General features: G+C 40.5%; 1 protein-coding gene across 2 annotated transcripts in view; it reads left to right on the forward strand.

The window, feature by feature from the left end:
* The window catches only part of AP3D1 (adaptor related protein complex 3 subunit delta 1), a 317,903-nt gene that overhangs the window by 29,855 nt on the left and 266,291 nt on the right, over positions 1-21,757 (forward strand). For both annotated transcript variants that reach the window (XM_082247309.1, XM_082247310.1), the window contains exons 2-7: positions 5,222-5,317; positions 6,885-6,965; positions 7,048-7,128; positions 14,226-14,333; positions 18,410-18,539; positions 18,638-18,777. In XM_082247309.1, coding sequence (XP_082103435.1) covers positions 5,222-5,317; positions 6,885-6,965; positions 7,048-7,128; positions 14,226-14,333; positions 18,410-18,539; positions 18,638-18,777 — 636 coding nt within the window. The remainder of the gene's footprint in view (positions 1-5,221; positions 5,318-6,884; positions 6,966-7,047; positions 7,129-14,225; positions 14,334-18,409; positions 18,540-18,637; positions 18,778-21,757) is intronic.

Below are 21,757 nucleotides of genomic sequence, written 5' to 3' on the forward strand. Positions count from 1 at the left end.
ATTCTAAGGTATCCAGAATGTCTTGTTCCTGCCCTCTCTGCTGTGCACATTTCAGCTTTGGCAATTTTCTTCCAAAGACCTTTGGCCGCAAATTCCTTGATTCACACCTTTGTGCAGGGACTTGGCCATATGGCCCCTCCGGTGCGGTCCCTGGTGCCTCCGTGGGATCCTAATCTGGTACTGTCTGTTCTTCAAAGACCGCCTTTTAAGAATGGGTAGTAAAAGTGAAGGCTCCAAGTTTTTATAGTTGATACTGTGGGTGTGAACTGCTGCCTCTTTTTTAAATGTGTGTGCACAAATTAAATGAAGTTTGGAATCAATAAAGTAGGCGCTGGTCCTAGTGTATAGTAGTGATCAATGCAATCCTCAATAAATATGATAATCCAGCAATAAATCAAAAGTGCAAAAGTGCTCAGATGAGACCAGTGTATAAAAACATATACTGTATAGCATCAATACTTGTATTTTTTACTATATGATATAATTTAAGGTTCACATCTGAGCACAGTATACTATTGGTCATCCAAATATTTGGCACCCTCAATGATTTTGATGCTATATATGTTTTTATACACTGGTCTCATCTGAGCACTTTTGCACTTTTTTTTTTTTATTGCTGGATTATTATATTGAGGATTGCATTGGTCATTACTATACACTAGTTCCAGTGCCTACTTTATTGATTTCAAACACCTTTTAGAAATGTTCGTGAAACTCCTCTGCTTACCTTGTCACAGAGAGTGGCTTTTTTAGTAGCCATTACTTCTGCATGCAGGGTCTCAGACCTGGCTGCGCTGTCCTGTCGTCACCTTACCTGGTGATTCACAGGGACAAGGTGGTGCTTCGCCCCTTCACGCAGGAGAGTTGACTTATTTTGGTGCTTCGTCCCTGTCAGTTGTTCCTTCCTAAGGTCATTTCAGGGTTCGACTTAAATGAGTACATTGTGTTGCCTTTGTTATGTCCTAAACCAAAGCATCCAAAAGATGTTGCCTTGCATTTTTTGGATGTGGTCCGGGCCATCGGGGTGTACTTTTTCCCCTATCTATACAATCAATGTGGATGGGAGAATCCTTCCTGCTAAGTTATTGTATTTTGACAGCGGAACTTTCCTGCCATCAGCGTACACTGATCAGGGCTGCTGGATGGTCCAGGCTGTTCTGGTCCAGTTACGTAATCTGGCTCCCCTGTTCCAGCCAGCTGCTGCTGCATGGAAATGGACGGAGCGTCGACAACCTTTGGGCCATAGGAGCCTATGGTTATGTCACAGCTTCCACTCATTATCATTCATTGTCCAGCTCTGTCTTCTCTCCCCAGCAGCAGCTTCTGACTGGTCCAGGGTAGTTGGATCACGTGAGCGACCAAGAGCGGGCTGAAAATATGTAGGTATATACATCTTCCTTACACAAGTTAGTCAGCATAGGTGTTAGAAAGGGGGAGGGAACAATTTGAAGATTAGTTAGTTATAGCCTGGAACTCCACTTTTAACACTTGCACAGCCTCACTGTAAGGGAGGACTTTTGTTTTTCTTGTTCAGCTTTAAAGCATCATAATGCAGACATTTTAAAATGGGAATAGGTTCTCAGGGCTTGCATTAGTCCTTGCCGCCCCTCCCCCCCCTCCTTCTTATAAGCAACCAAAGGTGGATTGCTTTTCAGGTGGTGTTTGACAGATGGCTGGGAGATGATATGCGGCCTCCTCAATGCTTGTTACAAACATGTAAGCCTGGACCACTGTGCCACAACCAGGTGCACTACATTTGGTTGCAGGGCATTTGAGGCAAAACCCTGTTTGCTTCAGATTGTCACATTTAGCGGTGGTACTGCCCACAGAACGTGACAGTGTATAGTTTTTACTGCAACATACGTACAGCTTACTCTATTTTTTATTTATTTTTTTTCTTCACACTCGGCGATTGGCAATTAAACATGAACACCGCTTCATCTTTAGGAAACTTTCCCTTTTGAGTTAACAGATTCAACGTTTTCAAAGAATCACCCCAATCGTGATTAAAACATTTTAAATAATATTGCAATCCCTACCTAATCAAGATAAATGATCACATGCATTGAGCAGGCAGGTAAAAAGGGAATCTTGTCCATGTATGCGGTTATTTTACAATGGGAAGTTGTGTAAGTTGTGTAAGAATTTCATTAACATTTGTGTTTCTTTTATACAGCGTTGTGCTTTATCATTTATGGAAATGTAATGTTACTGAGGTTATAACTTTTTATTGGTAAGGCACTGGCCGAGCTTCTACTATACTTTGCTAGTCCTTTCTCCGTTCGCGACCGTTAAAAGGACAAGAGTTTTCCTTGAATATTTTATGACTACTTACCATTGTCAAGAGAACAAATGATACCCAATCGCACATATGCAGATCCTGTTGCTTGCTCTGTCATTGCACGCAAACAGTGTTACTATGCTGGTTGCTGTATCGCGAAAAAATGAATTAGTAAAATGTTTTTTTTTGCAAGCCTATTTGACTGTGTCCTAGCTCTGAATCGAATGAAATGGAAAATAGTTTGGTCAATACACACACACTTTTTTGGATTCTATCTTAAAGGATAATTTCACCACTTATTTTTAGGGTAGAACATGTAACATGCTCCCACTCCTGCTGCCTCAATCCCCGACCCGCCCACCCGGCCGCGTCATTCATTCACAGAGCTCTGTGAATGGGAGAACTATAAGTAACAGCCTTTGTAGCTGTCGGCTTGTAGTTCTTAATGAACGCTTTAGGTATTTCATTGTTTCTTCTTGTCGTTGTGTAACTACCTGCCCATACGAGGTATGAGCAGACAGCTTACATTGGCGGTCTGCAGGAGTCCTGCATTGCACCAGTGACCAGCTTTCCAGGCTCGTAGTAAACAAAAATAATAAATGCCTATTTTTTTTTGCCTGCAAAAATATAAACATTTTACTATATATTTTTTTTTTTTTTTAACAACGATGAACCTATCCTTTAAAGTTCATTCATAGTTTAAAACAGAATTTCACCCAAAAGGGAAAGTTCACATTTTCCTCCTCATCTACCCCTCCTCTCACACTTTTGGAGGCTGCGGGACCCATTCACAAAGCTGGGCAGTGGGAAGCCGGCTCTAAAGTGGTAAGGAGTCACAGCTGGTTTCCCAAAGTAAAATATGGCAGCGCCGGCGCCCCGAAGACCGACCAACAACCAGCCTGGGTGATGACAGCGCTGGATCCCTGGACAGGCAAGTGTCCTTTTTATTAAAAGCCAGAAGCTACAATATTTGTAGCTACTGACTTTTAATTTTTTGGGGGGTGGGGTGGGACTGAGGAGCCTTTTTAAGGGTCTATTCACACCAGGTATGGTGGGAGCATGCTGGGCGGCTATTCCAGCGCAGTCCCACCACAATACAAAGCAAGATGCATTGTCCCCTGTGTGCCCAGTTCACACCACTGCATTGCACTGTGGTGGAAAAAAAAGGAAGATTGCAGGCCGTACTAGTGCAATACACCTCCTTGCACTGCACTGCAACCAACTGAACTTAATCAAAAATCACTGTGTGATAGAGCTGAACTATTCTGGATAAACTGAGAATCACAATTTTTTGCATAAAATAAAGATCACGTTTTTCTACGTAATAACATTTTTTTTCCCAAAAAAATTGAGTTTGGAAGACCACTATGCAACTAGTGTGTGACATAAAATATTGCAGCAATCACCATTTTATTCTCTAGGGTCTCTGCTAAAAATATATATTTAATGTTTGGGGGTTATAAGTAATTTTCTAGCTAAAGATTTTACTTGTATGCATCAAGCGTCAGAAAAAGGCTTCGGCTCCATTCACTTACTGGTGTATCGGATCGCGGGCAGAATCATTGCAATTCTGCCAGTGATCCCGAATCATAGCAAATCGTGGGACACATCTTGCGATTCCCATGACCTACAATTCCACCTCAAACGTGGCGCCTTTTTGCTGCAATTGTCGCCCCAACGAATTGTGGTAGAATCGTGGGACTCCTGTTTACCAGAAAAAAAAGTATTAGAACTTCTTTTGGGCGACAGGCTTCCCGCGATTCTGTTTGCGTAACGAAGAAGATGGTGCTATAGATTTTTTAGGTTCCTAGATAGATGTGGTATTTTGCAATCAATAGAACTAAAACCAAATATTCGCGCACACAAACAAAATTTAAATTAGAAATGTTCTACAAAGTCCTTTGTTCACAGGGGTGTACCCAAGCGTACATCCATGCTAGAGGTATGTTTTGCCTGCATGGAATGCACAGATGTCTTGGGACCCTCCTGATAGAAGTCCATGGACGCTGAAGTGACCGTAAGCTTATAGCATAAGGCAATGCATCTGAAGTAAGAGATGGTTCTTTCTTGTTGTATTTCTTCGATGACCACATAAGGGTTAAAGCGGTAGGTTTTTTCTTTAGCAGTATACAGAGAATGATTTCCTTGGCCTAGGGGTGGTGGGTGAATGGTTGACTTTTTACTCAAATGGAGGAAAGTGCCAAAACAGACTGTTTAAAGTCCCAATGTAATTGTATCCAGGTTCTTGCACAGATAAAATCAAATGTATTTCTGGAGTTCAAAGCAAAGAAACTTTTTTAATGGTTCCTTTTCATTCTGACTTGTTACTATTGAATTACAGTATGTACTGGTCTGATAGAATTTGAGGTATATTTAGGGGTAATTACTAGTATGATTGTTCCAAATGCAAGTTAAAGGATACGTTTAAGTTTTGAAGTTCACTGTAATATGCTGTACCGAATTATTATGTTTTTGGCGCTCCTGATGAGTGCCTTGTTTATTGTACCACACGTTTTATCTCTTTCAATAAAAAGAGTAAAAAAAAAAAAGATACGTTCACCTTCGGAAGCATGTATAACATGGGGGCATAGTAACATGCTCTAGCAGTCTACCACACCCACACCCCATCATGACAACGGGCACTGTGCACTATTTTTAAAATTGAGAACTCTTTGTTGCTATGTCTTTTATATGCTGCCTTAGCCAGGTGCAACTATCTCTATATAAGTTGTTTTGATATGTTGTAATTGAATTCATATGGTATTACTAATCTAAATTCCACTAAAACTATCTGTGCTTGGATGCACAAATAATGAACAGCTATCAAAGGTAGTATAGTATTAAAGTACAGTATTACTGTCCTTGTAATATCAGTTTAGCCTTATTTAGGCTTTTATTTAACTTATCCACAGTTTCGTTAACACTTTATCATTTTTATAGGCAAAATACATCTCTCACTGCATTGATGAAATCAAGCAAGAACTTAAACAAGATAATATTGCAGTGAAAGCCAATGCCGTTTGTAAGCTGACATATGTGAGTATTTACTCTATCCTTATTTATGCCATTTAGCATGTTGTCACCACTATATACAAAAATCGTAATAAGAAATTCCATCTCTTCGGACTTGTAGCATTGTGCTTGCTAGTTGAATGGTAGGGACAAAATCCTGACTCTTTGCCCTAGTTTTTTTTTTTCTCATCTTACTTGTTCCCCTTTCGGCCCTATTTTCCAGGCTTAACTGCGTATTTTACCAGATGTAATCCATTTCCCCTATCTCCAACACAGCAGTCCAAATGCAAACATCACACCCACCTCTTCAACATCAGCATTACTGTAAGGCAGGCCATAGACTGTGCAAATTTATTTCCTGCACCATGGGTTGCAGGAAATAAATTTGCACGATTCCCTTATCAACACAGAGAGTGCTGATGGGAATCCCTACTACCGAGTAATTGTCTGCTCCCAGGGGGGGGGGTTAGTAGCCGTCTCTGACGGGAGAAGACAGTGATTATTGCTAGTGGCTATAGCAGCCACATGCAATAATTGCAAGTTAATTCAGCAGTCTGGTTGTACTCAAGTTGATCGATCAGCTTGGGTACATTCAGCCTTCCCATACACAGTTTGAATTCAAACCATCTATGGCCCACCTAAGCCTGGAAATGTCCTTGTGTCTTCACACATGGTTAACTAACATATTCTAGTTGTTCATCCTCTCTTTCATCTCATAATCTCCCAGCAAATCGTTCTTCCTCATCCCCCTCTTCATCTCTGACTGGTCATTAACAGTTTTTGTGTGTGCTCATCCGTGGTTGAAAAACACAATTTTTTTTCCCCCCCTATTATGCTTCGTGTCATTTCTCTGCAGATACCAAGGGCACCCATTTTTTTTTGTATGTTGCCAATTTGTAGTATTGTAGTTCACTATTGTAAGTAGACTGGAGGTATCTATTTTTAGTGTGTACACAGATTCTAAAAGAGAATTTGTTTTAAGTTTCCAAAAAACTTCTCAAAAATGTATATGCTCAAAGGTCTTCAATAGTGGTGGAATAAAATTGTTTATTATATTCTATAGCAAAAAGGCAGTACAAAAATGTATAAGGTTTGTTTACATTTCAAAGCTAGTTACTTGACCCCCTTTGCGACTTGTTAACAGAGATTTTAGTTCTTTGTGCTACTTCTTTGCTATATTTGAAGGCCTTCTGGTGCAATCGCTTTTTTTCGAAGTATTGTGAAGCATGGCCCTATAGGAGATCTGTGCTTGAGGTATGGTGAGGTGAGTATTGAGCTTGTGAATAGACTATAATCAATAATAATTGGTACGTTTTTCATTATTAGGGAAATTCAATCCAAATATCTAACAACATTGTTGAATCACTTATGCAGGAACTGTTTAAGCTGTGAAAAGATTTCAAGTCGTGCACCTTTATTCATTTTTTATATCTTGCCCTATTTATGACTAAGCTGCATGATATAAGGTGGGTGATGGGTCACAGGCTATGCAAAAAAAACATGTTTGCCCAGCTTAACACCAATGAAAATATACATTATATGAATATTATCTGCTTACGTTTAGATTTGTTTTCTCCTCTTGTGTAAACAGTTGCAAATGCTGGGATATGACATCAGTTGGGCTGCATTTAATATCGTTGAGGTGATGAGTGCATCAAAGTTCACCTTTAAGGTATGTTTTAGTCGTGACATTGACTGATGTTGCTTGCTGCGGATAACGGCAACCAGCCCTTGTTTGTTTTTGTCTTCTACAGAGGATTGGATACTTGGCTGCTTCTCAATGCTTTCATGAAGGGACTGATGTCATTATGCTGACCACAAACCAAATCAGAAAGGTAAGCAAGTTGCATCCCTGTTTAATCTATGTCATCATAAACTCATCAGGTGGGGGCAGGTGCAGGGCCTTAAATGCACTACCTCCGAGATCCACGGAAGCTTGAGCCTGGGATCACACTATTGCAGTCACAGACATCACATGTGATCTGCACCACATTGCTTTGCAGATCACATGCGATGTCTGTGCAATGTGAATTCAGCCATAGAAACTGTATGGCTGAACTCGCATTGCATTCGCATGAAAATGCTGCAGGAACCTTTTTTTCTCGCACTGGAATCTGATCACATGGGTGTGATTTGAGAACCAATCTGGGGGTGTTATTAACTTTTTTGTATTGACACCAGTGTTGGGGTAGTTACTCAAAAAATGTAACTAGTTACTAGTTCTGTAAATTGTAACGAGATTACTTTACTAGTTACTGCATTTGAAAAGTAACTTCACTACTTATTACTTTACTTTCCTTAATTGACCGTGTAGAAAAAGATACATGACACTCTTTCTGCATAGAGTTTATTGTATAAACACAGGCTTTGGGAAACATGAGAACAAAACCTGAAAAAACAGAATAAAACATAAAGTGCAACAAAAAGTCATAAACTTCATCCCTCTCTATTCTTCAAAATAACGATTGTATCGCACGGCTTGGGTAACGCAGGAAAGCACGTTCCTATAGCCTAGTAAAGTAGTGTAGTTACCTCCTATAGCCTAGTAAAGTAGTGTAGTTACCAATATTAGTATTGTAACTAGTTTACTTTTTTTTTACTTCGTTAACAAAAAAAGTAATGTAGTTACTGTAATCAGTTGCTTTGTAACTAGTTACCCCCAACACGGTTCGCAGTGGGCAGTGTGAACTGCCTGCAAGGGAGATGCAATGTCGGAACCCGTGCTAGAATCGCACTGGTTCCCGCATCCTAATAGTGTGAACCCAGGCTGAGTCTCGGTTTACACCGACAAGGTGCAAATCTAATGTGAAAAAAATGTGTTTCTGAGGGGATTTGGCATTGCTGGAGATAAAATTTGCACATAACATGCACTAAACTCGCATAGGACCCTTTTTTTGACCGTATTAGAATCGCACCACTCCGATGTGAACAGCTTTTATAGCAAACAATGTTTTTTTCAGAGATATTATATTCTGATCTATTCTACATAGAATTCGCATGAGTGTGAAACGAGACTTTGACTACTTTCACATCCTTAACCAAATGCTAAAGGATGCTTAGGTGTTCCAGTTTCTGGACTAATCTTTGCGCTCCACTATGCAGCAATAAATGCCAATCCTTACAGCCACTTTGACTTTTAAAGAAGTAGTTTGGGCACTGGCAGCACTGACTGATGTGGTCCTAAATTCAAATTCTGATTTCACCTCTCTCTTCTGCTATATTTAAGAAAAAGCAAGTTGGGGTGCTCATATACTGACATCAGGGCTCCCTTATGGTCCAGCAAGCATTTTGTGTTCAATGTAATTGGTTACTTTAAAAAGGATTCCAATTTTTCCTATTAATTTAAAACATTTTTACGAACACAAGCTTTGTAGTACTTTTTTTCTTGTATCGTTCAGCATACATCTGAAATATCAAACCAGTACAATTACCAGAGGTGTTGTGGTGTTGCAGAAGATCATTTGATTGTGTTGAGTTTTAAAAGGATGGGTCCATGTCTGGATTTGCTTTTCTTTTGCATACAGAGTTCAGTGACCATTTGAATCAGCTGACATATACTGAGATGGATTTCATTTCATGTGAACATATTTTCTTCATCATGAATTTGAATGTATGAATATACAGGAGTTACAAACATCCGACTTGCATACAACTCATGCTTACATGTGGGGAGGGAGATAACAAGAAGTGGGAGGAAATCTACCCCTGGGAAGGGAATCTCATGAGTTATCATGGAAAAAAGTGTGTCCACTGGAGCTTTATCACCAGTTCTTGTTTCCACGACAACCCAAAATTTTTTCAAAATCCAGTTGTCAGAGGGACAGAAAGTGAGGGGGAAATCTTCAGAACAGGGGAACAGACAGCAAAACAAGCCTTACATGGTGTTAACCCTTCCCTTCCCTATGCTATCCAAAAAATGTAAACTTTTTTTTTTTTGTGCTGGAAGTACACTTAAAAAATTTACCTGTTCCAACTTGCATACTAATTCAAAAAGAGGGGAGATTTCGGACTTTGTATGAGGTACATGATGCCGTGTGCTTCCATCCCTATTCATATGAAAAAAAGGGTGGGGGTAAATTGGGACTTTATATGAGGTGTGTCACTATACTGGTTGACAACGTATGCCAAGTGTATATCTGCCAAAAACAGTTAAATATGTATAGAAACTGATTTTTATTGAAAATCAATCACAGATTGTAAACATAGGTAATACATCATGGTTGAAATGGTCACATAGAGTATACATCATAGTTGGAACCATACATGTGAAAACACCATGGATACATAGCTATAATAATAACCCACTCACGTGGGTGGGAATAATAATCGTGAGCTGATCTTGTTGAGGTAGATATAGTATATAAGAAAGACAAAATTTGTAGCACATAATGATAACTGAGCGATTTGGATCCTAAATGCTCAATGCCTTTCGTGAAATAATTATCACTTCCTCAGGAGCAGTGCAATCCATGTATCTATAAGGAACATATGAACAGCAGTAGAATTAAGTAAGTAACAAGAGTATGTTTTTACATGTAGAGCACCTATAACCCAAGAGGTGCCTCAGGAACATACTACTCCCAATTAAGCTAACAATCTTGGCACATGATACTAGGGACTGACTAGGAGCGTCTCCACCCGGAACTGAGGAAGTAACCCGTCAACGTAAGACATGGAGAAAAAAACTGTAAGAAAGATGAGAATACTAAAAAGTGGGGTACTGAATGATACAGCTGACATAGTGCAGGATCTCTGTGGGCGGTATTGTTTTTTTTTTTTTTTTGTTTAATACGTTTTTATTGAGAAATTTGTACAAAAAGATAGAAAAAAAAACGTATCAACCATTATGGGAGAGGAAAAAACATAACATCTCCAACAGCATACTCATGACAATGAATATGAACAAAATATTTGAGTTGAAATGTGAGCAAGAATGGTAACAAAATGCAGCAAGACAGCGGAGAGGCAGAATGGTGAAGAAGAAACGAAAGAGGGGAAAGGAGATGAGAGAAGATAGGAAGAGAGCGGAAAGCGGTAGGAAGAAGAGGGTGGTTGGGGGGAGGGAGATAAGGGAAGAAAATAGGGGAGGTGACCGGCTCCTATGGCTGTCGAAATTAAAAACATTAAAAAGGTGAATAACCATCAAAGCATTCTGACATTAACGCAGCATAAGAGGCAGAAAGTGAAGGAGTTCCAACAGGCTCATGTCTTGTATGCCTTATTGGGTTGATTTCTATATTCTAGGGTCATATCTTCCATATGATAAAGGTGATCCACAGTTTGAAGCCAAAGAGAAATAGGGGGAATAGTTTGGCTTTTCCAGTATCTAGGGATTAAAGCCTTGGCCGCATTCAACAGATGAGGGGTAATGGCGCGTAGATATAAGCCTGTTGGATCCTCCGTGCAGCGAAATAGTAGAACCCATGGGTTATTGACTATGAGGCAACCTTGAATATGTTCAATAAGTTTTAATATCCTTGACCAGAACAGTTTTATAAGTGGTCAAGACCACAATATGTGAGTGTGAGAGGCTACTTCTCCACAGCCCCTCCAGCAAAGGTCAGGGCAGTCAGGAAACAGCTTGCGTTTGTTTTGTTAATTTGTTTCCGACACTGGAGGCGATGGACGACTTGTGAGTGAGTTGCAAGATCTTGGAGATTTGAGTGTCCGAGAGTTCAGAGCCAAAGTCCTTTTCCCACTGCTTGAGAAAAGATGGGGGGGCAGTTTCTTGAGAACGCTGAAGGCATTTATAAAGCATAGAAATAAGTTTCTGCGGAGGTTGAGACATGTGAAGGATTTCTTCTATGGGGGTAAGCGAGGATGAAGAGCGCAGAGGATAGGGAAGGGTTTTCACAAACTGCTGCAATTGTGCATAGCGCCATTTGTCCATGAAGGTGAGGCAACGGTCAGGCAGAAGAACATCCAGAGGTTTAATGCCATCAGGTGAGGCGATGTGGTGGAGCAGTGGAGTAGAAAAAGGTAGCCATTTATGAAAGGAAGAGTCCTGTAGGCCTAGTGAAAAGAACGAATGGCCGAGAAGAGGCATGAGTGGAGAGTTATATGTCCAGCCCCATTTACGGTGCAAATAGTCCCAAATATGGAAAGTTGGTTTGGTTAAGAGAGAAGTATTGGCGGAAAGAGAACTGTGTTTCGGGGTTATCCAGAGTTGTGTAAGGTATTGGTTATACTTAATATAGTTGTGTATAATAATGTATATGTAAGCTAAAATAGCTTGACATTATACATAACTGCTAAATATGCAGATTCACGTTGAATTGCCATATACGGCTAGTTGCTGTAAAATCCCCAAGAAGAGATGAAAAGTGCAGGGGATGATAGCACAAAGTGCTAAATGATAAAGGTGAAGGGAAAAAACAAAAAGGCAAATGTGGTGAACCCCAATCAATCCAATGAATGTGAAAATTAGCTCATAACCCAAAGAGGGATGGGAATATAGAAATGTCGTTGGTGAATATACAATGAAGAGAAGAATTGTTAAATCCTATCACTTAGTACCCAGTGTTAGTGGCCATCATCCCGATAGACAGATACAAAAAGGGTACCCCCAATGGTTTGGCACTTTATATGCCACTATAACACAGTGTTTTAGTGGCATTTAAAATCCCAAACCATTGGGTGTACCCTTTTTGTATCTATACAATGAAGCGGGACAAAGAGAAAAAAAAAAAGAGAAAAAGAAAAATCCAAAGGAAAAAATGGTGAGATATGCATCGGTAGGATCAATAAAATTACCTTGCATGATCTGTGATATTAGTGATGGAGTGGCCAAAAAAGGCGCAGGAAAGTGCAGCCCACAAAGGGGATGAATTGAGTACTCCTCAGACATAGATAGGGTGACTCCCAACGTCACACTGGCGTTTTCCATGAGGGGAGGCATCCACGTCTGATCGGCGATGCTGAGCAGGTTGTTGGCGCCGTGAGGGAGTTTTTCGCCGATCGGATGTGGATGCCTCCCCCTCATGGAAAACGCCAGCGTGACATTGGGAGTCACCCTATCTATGTCTGGGGAGTACTCATTTCATCCCCTTTGTGGACTGCACTTTCCTGCGCCTTTTTTTGCATTTTTTTGGCATATCAATCACTGCTAATATCACAGATCATGCAAGGTAATTTTATTGATCTTATTGATGCATATCTCACCATTTTTTCCTTTTGGATTATTCTTTCTTTTCTCTTTTTTTTTTTTTTTTTTTTCTCTTGGTCCCTCTTCTTTGTATCTTCACCAACAACATTTCTATATTCCCATCCCCTTTTGGGTTATGAGCTAATTTTCACGTTCATTGGATTGATTGGGGTTCACCACATTTTCCTTTTTTGGTTTCTCTTTTAGTCACCTTTATCATTTAGCACTTTGTGCGATCATCCCCTGCACTTTTCATCTCTTCTTGGGGATTTTACAGCAGCTAACCGTATATGGCAATTCAACATGAATATGTGTTTTTAGCTGTTTATGATGTCAAGCTATTTTAGCTTACATATACACATCTACATTATTATACACAACTATATCAAGTATAACCAATACTGCCCGCAGAGATTCTTTGGTATGTAATCTGTATCATTCAGTACCCCACTTTTTAGTATTCTCATCTTTCTTACAGTTTTTTTTCTCCATGTCCTACGTTGACGGGTTACTTCCTCAGTTCCCGGCAGAGATGCTCCTAGTCAGTCCCTAGTATCATGTGCCAAGATTGTGAGCTGAATTGTAAGTAGTATGTTCATGAGGCACCTCTTGGGTTATAGGTGCTCTAGATGTAAAAACATACTCTTGTTACTTCTACTGCTGTTCATATGTTCCTTATAGATGCATAGATTGCACTGCTCCTGAGGAAGTGATAATTATTTCACGAAAGGCGTTGAGCATTTAGGATGCAATCACTCAGTTATCATGTGTTACAAATGTCTTTATTATATACTATATCTACCTCAACTATATCCTGCTCGCAATCCGCTCACGATTATTATTCCCACCCATGTGAGTGGGTTATGAATACATCTATGTATCCACAGTGTTTTCACATGTATGGTTCCAATGACGATGTATACTCTGTCTATAATCTGTGACGTGCTTTGGTACCGTTTCAACCATGATGTATTACCTATGTTTACAATCTGTGATTGATTTTCAATAAACATCAGATTTTATACATATTTTCTTGTTTTTGGCAGATATCATACACTTTGCATACGTTGTCAACCAGTACAGCGACACACCTCATCTAAAGTTCCAATTTCTCCCCCCCCCCCTTTTTAATTTTATACATCCTAATTCAACTAAGGCCCCTTTCACACTTTACGGCGCGATTTTGACAGCAATGGCTATGGCTCAAAACGCAATCAAATCGTGGCAAAGTATTGCAGGAACTACTTTGAAGTCAGTGATATGAATGGGGCTCATTGAAAATAATGGAAAACGACTTGTCATGCGATTTTTGCGGTCCAAAATCGCGGGACAAGTCGCACTAGTGTGAAAGGGGCCTTAAGAACAAACCTGCAGAACCTATCTTGTTTGTAACCCGGGTACTACCTGTATTCGTTTTTTTTTTGCCTTTGATTTAATGGAGGTTTGATTGGTTAGGTCTGTTTTGTGGAACTTGCGTGGTTACCCTAATTACCTAACATTGGACATCAAAGTTGCATGACCGGTTGCAGTCCATTCGTTTCGATGGCACAAATCGGTACGACTTATTAACGATGCATGCGCTATTTTGGTGCAACTTAAATCAATTGAGTATAAAGCAAAGTCGCACTAGTGTGAATAGAACCTAAGATTGTACTATAAATACATTGACAAAAGAAGAGGTTTACTTTAATATGTCATTAACATGTACATCAACCTCTTGGCAGTTGGGAAAGTGTTCTAATAATTGTCTGATCGCTGTTTTTTTTTTTTTTTTTTTTTTTTTTTTAGGATCTCAGTAGTCCTAATCAATATGATACAGGTGTTGCCCTAACTGGTTTATCATGCTTTGTAACCCCAGACTTGGCCAGGGATTTAGCCAATGATATTATGACATTGGTAAGTACCATAAAGAATATGCAGGCCCTTTTTTTTCCATTCAATATTGGGTGACTTTTTTGAGTAGAAAATGTTATTCTGATTACATCCATTGTATGTGCCAAGATAGTATTCTGCTCACCAAAAAAATTGTCCATTTATGACTGAATACTTTCTTGAAATTACAGCTGTGCTTTTGAGGATGTTTTCCAGCTAAAATGATCTCCTTTTGTAAGGAGATAGCAGGTAACTCAAATTAAAACCTTTATTAGTTTTACACAGGATAGCGCCACATTCTCAGTATTTGGGTCTGCTCAGAAGTTAGTTATTTAAACCTCTGATAAGCATGCCTGCCTTTTTGTTTTGGTCTCTAGTATCTTATTGATGACGTTTTTAAGTAAACTGTTATCTAAAATCTTCAGAGACCCGGTCACTAACCTAAAAATTGCCCCACAGATCCTCAATACGGTTTAGGTCTGGAGACATGCTTGGCCAGTCCATCACCTTTACCCTCAGCTTCTTTAGCAAGGCAGTGGTTGTCTTGGAGGTCGTTATGTTGGAATACTGCCCTGCAATCACATAGACATACATTATGACTGTGTTTCATCCGCAAGCGGATGGGAGGAAAAACGGACATACGGGACCGCCCGTGTGAAAGGACCCTTATACAAGCTGTACACGCACTACTTTACATTGTAGCAAAGTGTCATTTCTATAGTGTTGTCGCATGAAAAGATAATAAAATATTTACAAAAAATGTGAGCGGTGTACACACTTTTATGAGATACTGTATATACGGAACAATATACTTTCCTAAGAATGACAACAGAGATTTCCAGCCTTGGAACGCCATTACACACCTGATTTAACCCCTTTACGACCGCCCGCTGCAGATTTACTGTGGCAGGCAGCCGCTCCTGGGCGAACCGACATAGCTCTACGTCGGTCGCACGCAGGCAGCTAGGGGTAAGCGCTCGTTGCCGCCGGCGCGCTCCCGCCCCCAATCGTCAGCGGGGAAGCTGGCGCGTGTGTCAGGCGGCCCCGGTTGCCGCCTGACACCGGCGATCTCTCCCCACTTACAGAGAGGGACGGTCGGCTGATGTAAACACAGCCGTTCGTCCTTCTCCCTGCAATGATCACAGAGACTGTGATCCTGCTATATAGGATCGCATGTCTCTGTGATCATTTCACAAGCCCAACCCCCCCACAGTTAGAATCACTCCCCTAGGCTTACATTTAACCCCTTGATCACCAACACTATTAACCCCTTCCCTGCCAATAGCATTTAGACATATGCCGGTTTTCGGTAATTCGATATATCGCGGTATTGCATACCCACGGTATTGTTATTGTGGCATTTTTAAAATACTGAGTTTCTCTGCTCCTCAGTCTGACTTGTGAATTGATACATTTGGATGACTCATTCCTTACTCAGCAGTTCACTCACTCAACAGAAAACAGCTCTGGTAATATGATCCTAGAGTGAGAGACTTAGCTCCTCCCTGTAACCAATCAGACGGCTCCCACTCAGCACACACCCACATGCTTCCTTCCCTGGCTCAGAGAGACACAGTGAGAGACACAGTGCCTGCCTTCTACAAGTGTCTGCAAGTACTTTTACCATACACTGTCACTAGATAGACAGATAGATGGAGAGATAGATATACAGATAGATGGAGAGATCGATGTACAGATAGATGGAGAGATAGATATACAGATAGATATACAAATAGATGGAGAGATATACAGATAGATGGAGAGATATACAGATAGATGGAGAGATATACAGATAGATGGAGAGATATACAGATAGATGGAGAGATATACAGATAGATGGAGAGATATACAGATAGATGGAGAGATATACAGATAGATGGAGAGATATATACAGATAGATGGAGAGATAGATATACAGATAGATATACAGATAGATGGAGAGATAGATATACAGATAGATGGAGAGATAGATATACAGATAGATGGAGAGATAGATATACAGAGAGATATAGATAGAAATACATACACGGGCATAGCAGCATATATATATATATATATATATATATATATATATATATATATATATATATATATATATATATAGATGCACAGGCATAGCAGCCCACATTACATTATTATATAGCCATCAAGCAGTGTCTGGCCTACCTGGTGATGTCTGGTCCTGGCGCTCCGATCCAATGGCCTGGTCATTAAAGGGGCAAATCCTTGCGGCCCAGAAGTGGTTAAATCTGCAGGAGGAGCGGTGTTTTTATTTGTAAATGACTTTACTATTGCTTTAGGCCTGATTCACATGTATGCGGGTTAGCGGTTCACATGTATGTGGGTTGGCGGCCCATATTTGCACAGGGATAGGGATAGCAGCCCATTGATTTGAATGGGGTTGGGCTGCTATGCCTGCGTTTTCAGCTGAAAAAAGCCGCATGCAGAATTTTAAAAAATGCATAGGCCGTGAACCCCATCCTGCTTTTGCACCATGCGACTTACTTGCAGTTCCTGCACACGCAAACTGTGTTTTTAAATGCTGGGCCCATGTATTTAAAAATGCAGAAAGCTTGCCAGAGCAGGAACTGCAGGCAAGTCGCATGGTGCAGAAGTAAGATGGATTTAAAGGCCACTGCATTTTTTTAAAATGCTGCATGCACCTTTTTTCTGCGTAAAATGAGGGCATTGCAGCCCATTCAAATCAATGGGCGGGCTGCTATGCCTGTGCAAATGTGGGTCGCAAACCCGCATACATGTGAACCGCCAACCCGCATACATGCGAACTAGGCCTAAAGCATGTGAAAAGTAATTTACAAATAAAAACACTGGTCCTCCTGCAGGTTTAACCACTTCTGGGCCGCAAGGATTTAGCCCCTAATGACCAGGCCATCGGATCGGAGCCGAGCGCCAGGACCAGTCATCACCAGGCAGGCCAGACACTGCTTGATGGCTTATTTTAGGCCTGGTTCACAGAGTCTGTACTGACTGACTATATAATTATGTGCAAAAGTGAACCAAAGTCCCTAAATTCAGCAATGAAATTGAAGTGAGGTCGAAATTTAATAATTTAAGTTTAATAATTGAATACCGTGATACCGTATACCGTGACAAAACCCTAATCAATCGCAGCATGGAAATCTGATATCGTCACATGCCTAATAGCATTATTACAGTAACGGTGCATATTTTTAGCACTGATTACTGTAGTAATGTCACTGGTACCCCTAAAAGTGTCAAAAATGTCAGTCAAGGGTCCGATCTGTCCGCCGCAATGTCGCAAAAAACAATATGACAAATCTTTCCCATAGTTAGTACGGACTTAATACGCTTATTGCGATTTTTTTTTTTTTTTTTTTTTTTTTTTTTTTTTTTTTTACCAAAAATATGTAGCAGAAAACAAACTGGCCTAAAATGTTAAATTTTGATTTTTAAATTTTTATTTTGGGAATGTTGTAAAGCAAAATGTGAATTTTTTTATTTATTTTTTTAAAAATTGTCGCTCTTTTTTTGTTTATAGCGCAAAAAATAAAAATCGCACAGGTGATCAAATACCACCAAAAGAAAGCTCTATTTGTGGGGAAAAAGGACGTCAATTGTATTTGGGTACAGCATCGCATGACCATGCAATTGTCCATTAAAGTAACGCAGTGCCGAATCGCAAAATAGGGCCTGGTCATTAAGCAGGAAAATCTTCCACTCCAGAAGTTGTTAAAGGGGCTTTGGAGCAGGTTTAAAGCAATCCAGGAACTTTCTTTTGTTTGTGATGTAGCTCCAGCGTTGGAAATGCATCAATTACAGTTCTATTTTGAGTATTGCTTAAATTTTACAGTGAATGAGTTTTTCTGCTTTCTTGGTTAGGCTCACATACTAGGAAAAAATGAACAATGTAATGCGTTGTAACAAAGCATTGCTTGTACCCTACACAAAGTACACTAGCACGCGAGCATACAGACCCTAAAATGTGCCGGTTGGTGTCATAAGGCCCTTAAAGTGGAAAGTCCCTCTAATTTAAAAATGTCTTCACTTTGTTTATTATAATGTGATGGTTAAAAAGGCTTCCAAGATGAATTAACTGAAATCTATTGTGATCACTACAGATGTCCCATACAAAGCCTTACATCAGGAAAAAGGCAGTTTTGATTATGTATAAAGTTTTTCTGAAATACCCAGAGTCTTTACGTCCAGCATTCCCTAGACTCAAAGAGAAACTAGAGGATCCTGACCCTGGTAAGCATTTCATTTCCCCATTTTTTCTTTTTCTTTTTACAGCTGGCAGTGTTTTTATAAATGCTAGATTGTGAGCGATCTGTAATTTTCATTACCAGGGGTTCAGTCTGCTGCAGTGAACGTTATTTGTGAACTCGCTCGTCGAAACCCTAAAAATTATCTGTCTTTGGCACCCTTGTTCTTCAAGCTCATGACATCCTCTACGAACAACTGGGTTCTAATTAAAATCATCAAATTGGTAAGCATTAAAATCTATTCCTCCTTTCTCTTATTTCTTCCAATTTACAGCTTTTTCACTAGGTGTTAAATTTACACCTCACCTTGAGTGCAAATTAAAAGGAGGCTGTTGAGTTCCTCATTTAAAATATCTATTTTTATCATCAATTTTAACTCCTTCTCTTGACATGAAAAGTATGTGGAGCTTTCTGTTTAAGTTGGCTGAATACGTTCTAGATGCATTAAAACAAACTGTGGAAAAACATATAATATATTTTTTTCATTAGAATGCAGCTGCAGTCTAAGTATAAAACCTGTCACTTTATATCATGCTGCAGAGAAGGACCAATGCTCTCTGTGTGGAATCATTGGTGGTCTGACATAGCCTCAGCTTAAAGAGGTTGTAAACTCTAAATAAAACAAACAAGTGGTTAAATTGAGCTTGCTGTTGTGAGCTTGGTACCATCTTTAGGAGCTGGCCAAGGGCTTTCCGATTTAAAAGTGATTCAGTGGATTTTTGGGGCTCTCAAAGTGCAACACTTCAAGGGCTATAGTTCATGGTTAAAGCAGTTGTAAACAGCTGGTTACTTTTTTTTGGCCAGCAAGGTAAAGGCATAATGTGCTAGTATGCATCGTATACTAGCACATTATGTGAAACTTTACCTGAAAACAAAGCCCTCCAGCAATGCGATGTAGTCGTTGGAGGCATCGTCGATTTTCAGTTGTGTGACAGGCCGGAGCCGCAATGACGTCACTCCCGCGATTGCACAGGGGAGCCCTTATTCATGGCACAGGTATCTAAAAGAAAGGCACGGGTGGCCATTCCTTCAGAGTGCATGTGCCGATTAAGTCATCGGCTGCATGCACTGTAAATATCTCCTAGACGGTACATGTTTGAGATCTTTACTGTACCTATAGGTTAGCCTATAATAAGGCTTACCTATAGGTACAAATTGTTCTTTAGACTTTACTTCCTCTTTAACTCTAAAATAATAACCTGTAAAGGCTTTCAAAGCCTCACCTATGGAGAATCCTTTTGTTTTTGTTTTTTTGTGATTGTGCAGTTTTAAGTCTTGACATGTTTGGTGTCTATTAACGCAACCCAAGTAGTAGAACAATTCTTCTGCTCGAGTAAAAAATAGGCCGGAGGGAAGAGGAATACTTCAGACTTGAATGGACAAAGCTTGTGGTGTTGATGCCCCTTCAGGATCAAGGGTATCCGAAACCAACTAGGGAACAACAACAAAAAGAAAAGGGGCACACCGACCTAGTGCATTACCACTAAAAATGTATTAAAAATATTAAAAAGTATACATTATACTCACAGAGCAGGTGTGAATGGACACACATCAACATAATACACGTAAAGTCTCCAAAGTAGCCAAGGAACCGCACTGTGCTGAATGGTATGCAGTGTGCTGCATGAGGCTGATATGTCTAGGCTGATGTGTTTCAGGGGCGAACCAAGGGGGTAGGGGGAAGAGGGAAGGGGTCAGATGGTTAGAAGGTTAGAAGGTGGCTAAGCCAGAGTCGGACACCGCCTCCCTCCCGCTTTGGGAGGCGGATGTCTGACTGTGGCTTAGGTGGGTGAACCTTCCACCTTGCCATCTGACCCCTTCCCCCATCCTCCCCACACCCCCCCTCCCCTCCCCTTTCTTGGGGTGGAACAGGAAGAGGTGTGGCCAGCTCCCATTTAATCCCTGGCCTTTCCAGAGTGTGGTTCAGCAGCAACTCTTTTTGGCTCTGAGGAAGGGGGTTCGCCCCTGAAACGCGTCAGCCTAGACACAGCAGCCTCATGCGGCACACTGCATACCATTCAGCACAGTGCGGTTCCTTGGCTACTTTGGAGACTTTACGTGTATTATGTTGATGTGTGTCCATTCACACCTGCTTTGTGAGTATAATGTATACTTTTTAATATTTTTAATACATTTTTAGTGGTAATGCACTATGTCGGTGCGCCCCTTTTCTTTTTGTTGTTCTCTATTAACGCCATATTTTAGATTACAAAAAAATTAGGTATAATATTGAGTTTATTTGCATTAAGGAGTAACCACTTTTGTGGGGAAAAATTTGGGAAAATATATATACAGTGGGTACGGAAAGTATTCAGACCCCCTTAAATTTTTTACTCTTTGTTATATTGCAGCCATTTGCTAAAATCATTTAAGTTCATTCTTCTTCCTCATGAATGTACACATAGCACCCCATACTGACAGAAAAACACAGAATTGTTGACATTGTTGCAGATTTATTAAAAAAGAAAAACTGAAATATCACATGGTCCTAAGTATTCAGACCCTTTGCTGTGACACTCATATTTAACTCAGGTGCTTTCCATTTCTTCTGATCATCCTTGAGATGGTTCTACACCTTCATTTGAGTCCAGCTGTGTTTGATTATACTGATTGGACTTGATTAGGAAAGCCACACACCTGTCTAATATAAGACCTTCCAGATCACAATGCATGTCAGAGCAAATGAGAATCATGAGGTCAAAGGAACTGCCTGAAGAGCTCAGAGACAGAATTGTGGCAAGGCACAGATCTGGCCAAGGTTACAAAAAGATTTCTGCTGCACTTAAGGTTCCTAAGAGCACAGTGGCCTCCATAATCCTCAAATGGAAGACATTTGGGACGACCAGAACCCTTCCTAGAGCTGGCCGTCCGGCCAAACTGAGCTATCGGGGGAGAAGAGCCTTGGTGAGAGAGGTAAAGAAGAACCCAAAGATCACTGTGGCTGAGCTCCAAAGATGCAGTCAGGAGATGGGAGAAAGTTGTAGAAAGTCAACCATCACTGCAGCCCTCCACCAGTCGGGGCTTTATGGCAGAGTGGCCCAACGGAAGCCTCTCCTCAGTGTAAGACACATGAAAGCCCGCATGGAGTTTGCTAAAAAACACCTGAAGGACTCCACGATGGCGCCCAGCCAGAGCCCTGACTCAACCCAATTGAGCATCTCTGGAGAGACCTAAAAATGGCTGTCCACCAACGTTTACCATCCA

The sequence above is a fragment of the Pelophylax lessonae genome, assembly GCF_965119305.1.
Source record: "Pelophylax lessonae genome assembly, chromosome: 1".
Classification (NCBI taxonomy): Eukaryota; Metazoa; Chordata; class Amphibia; order Anura; family Ranidae; genus Pelophylax; species Pelophylax lessonae.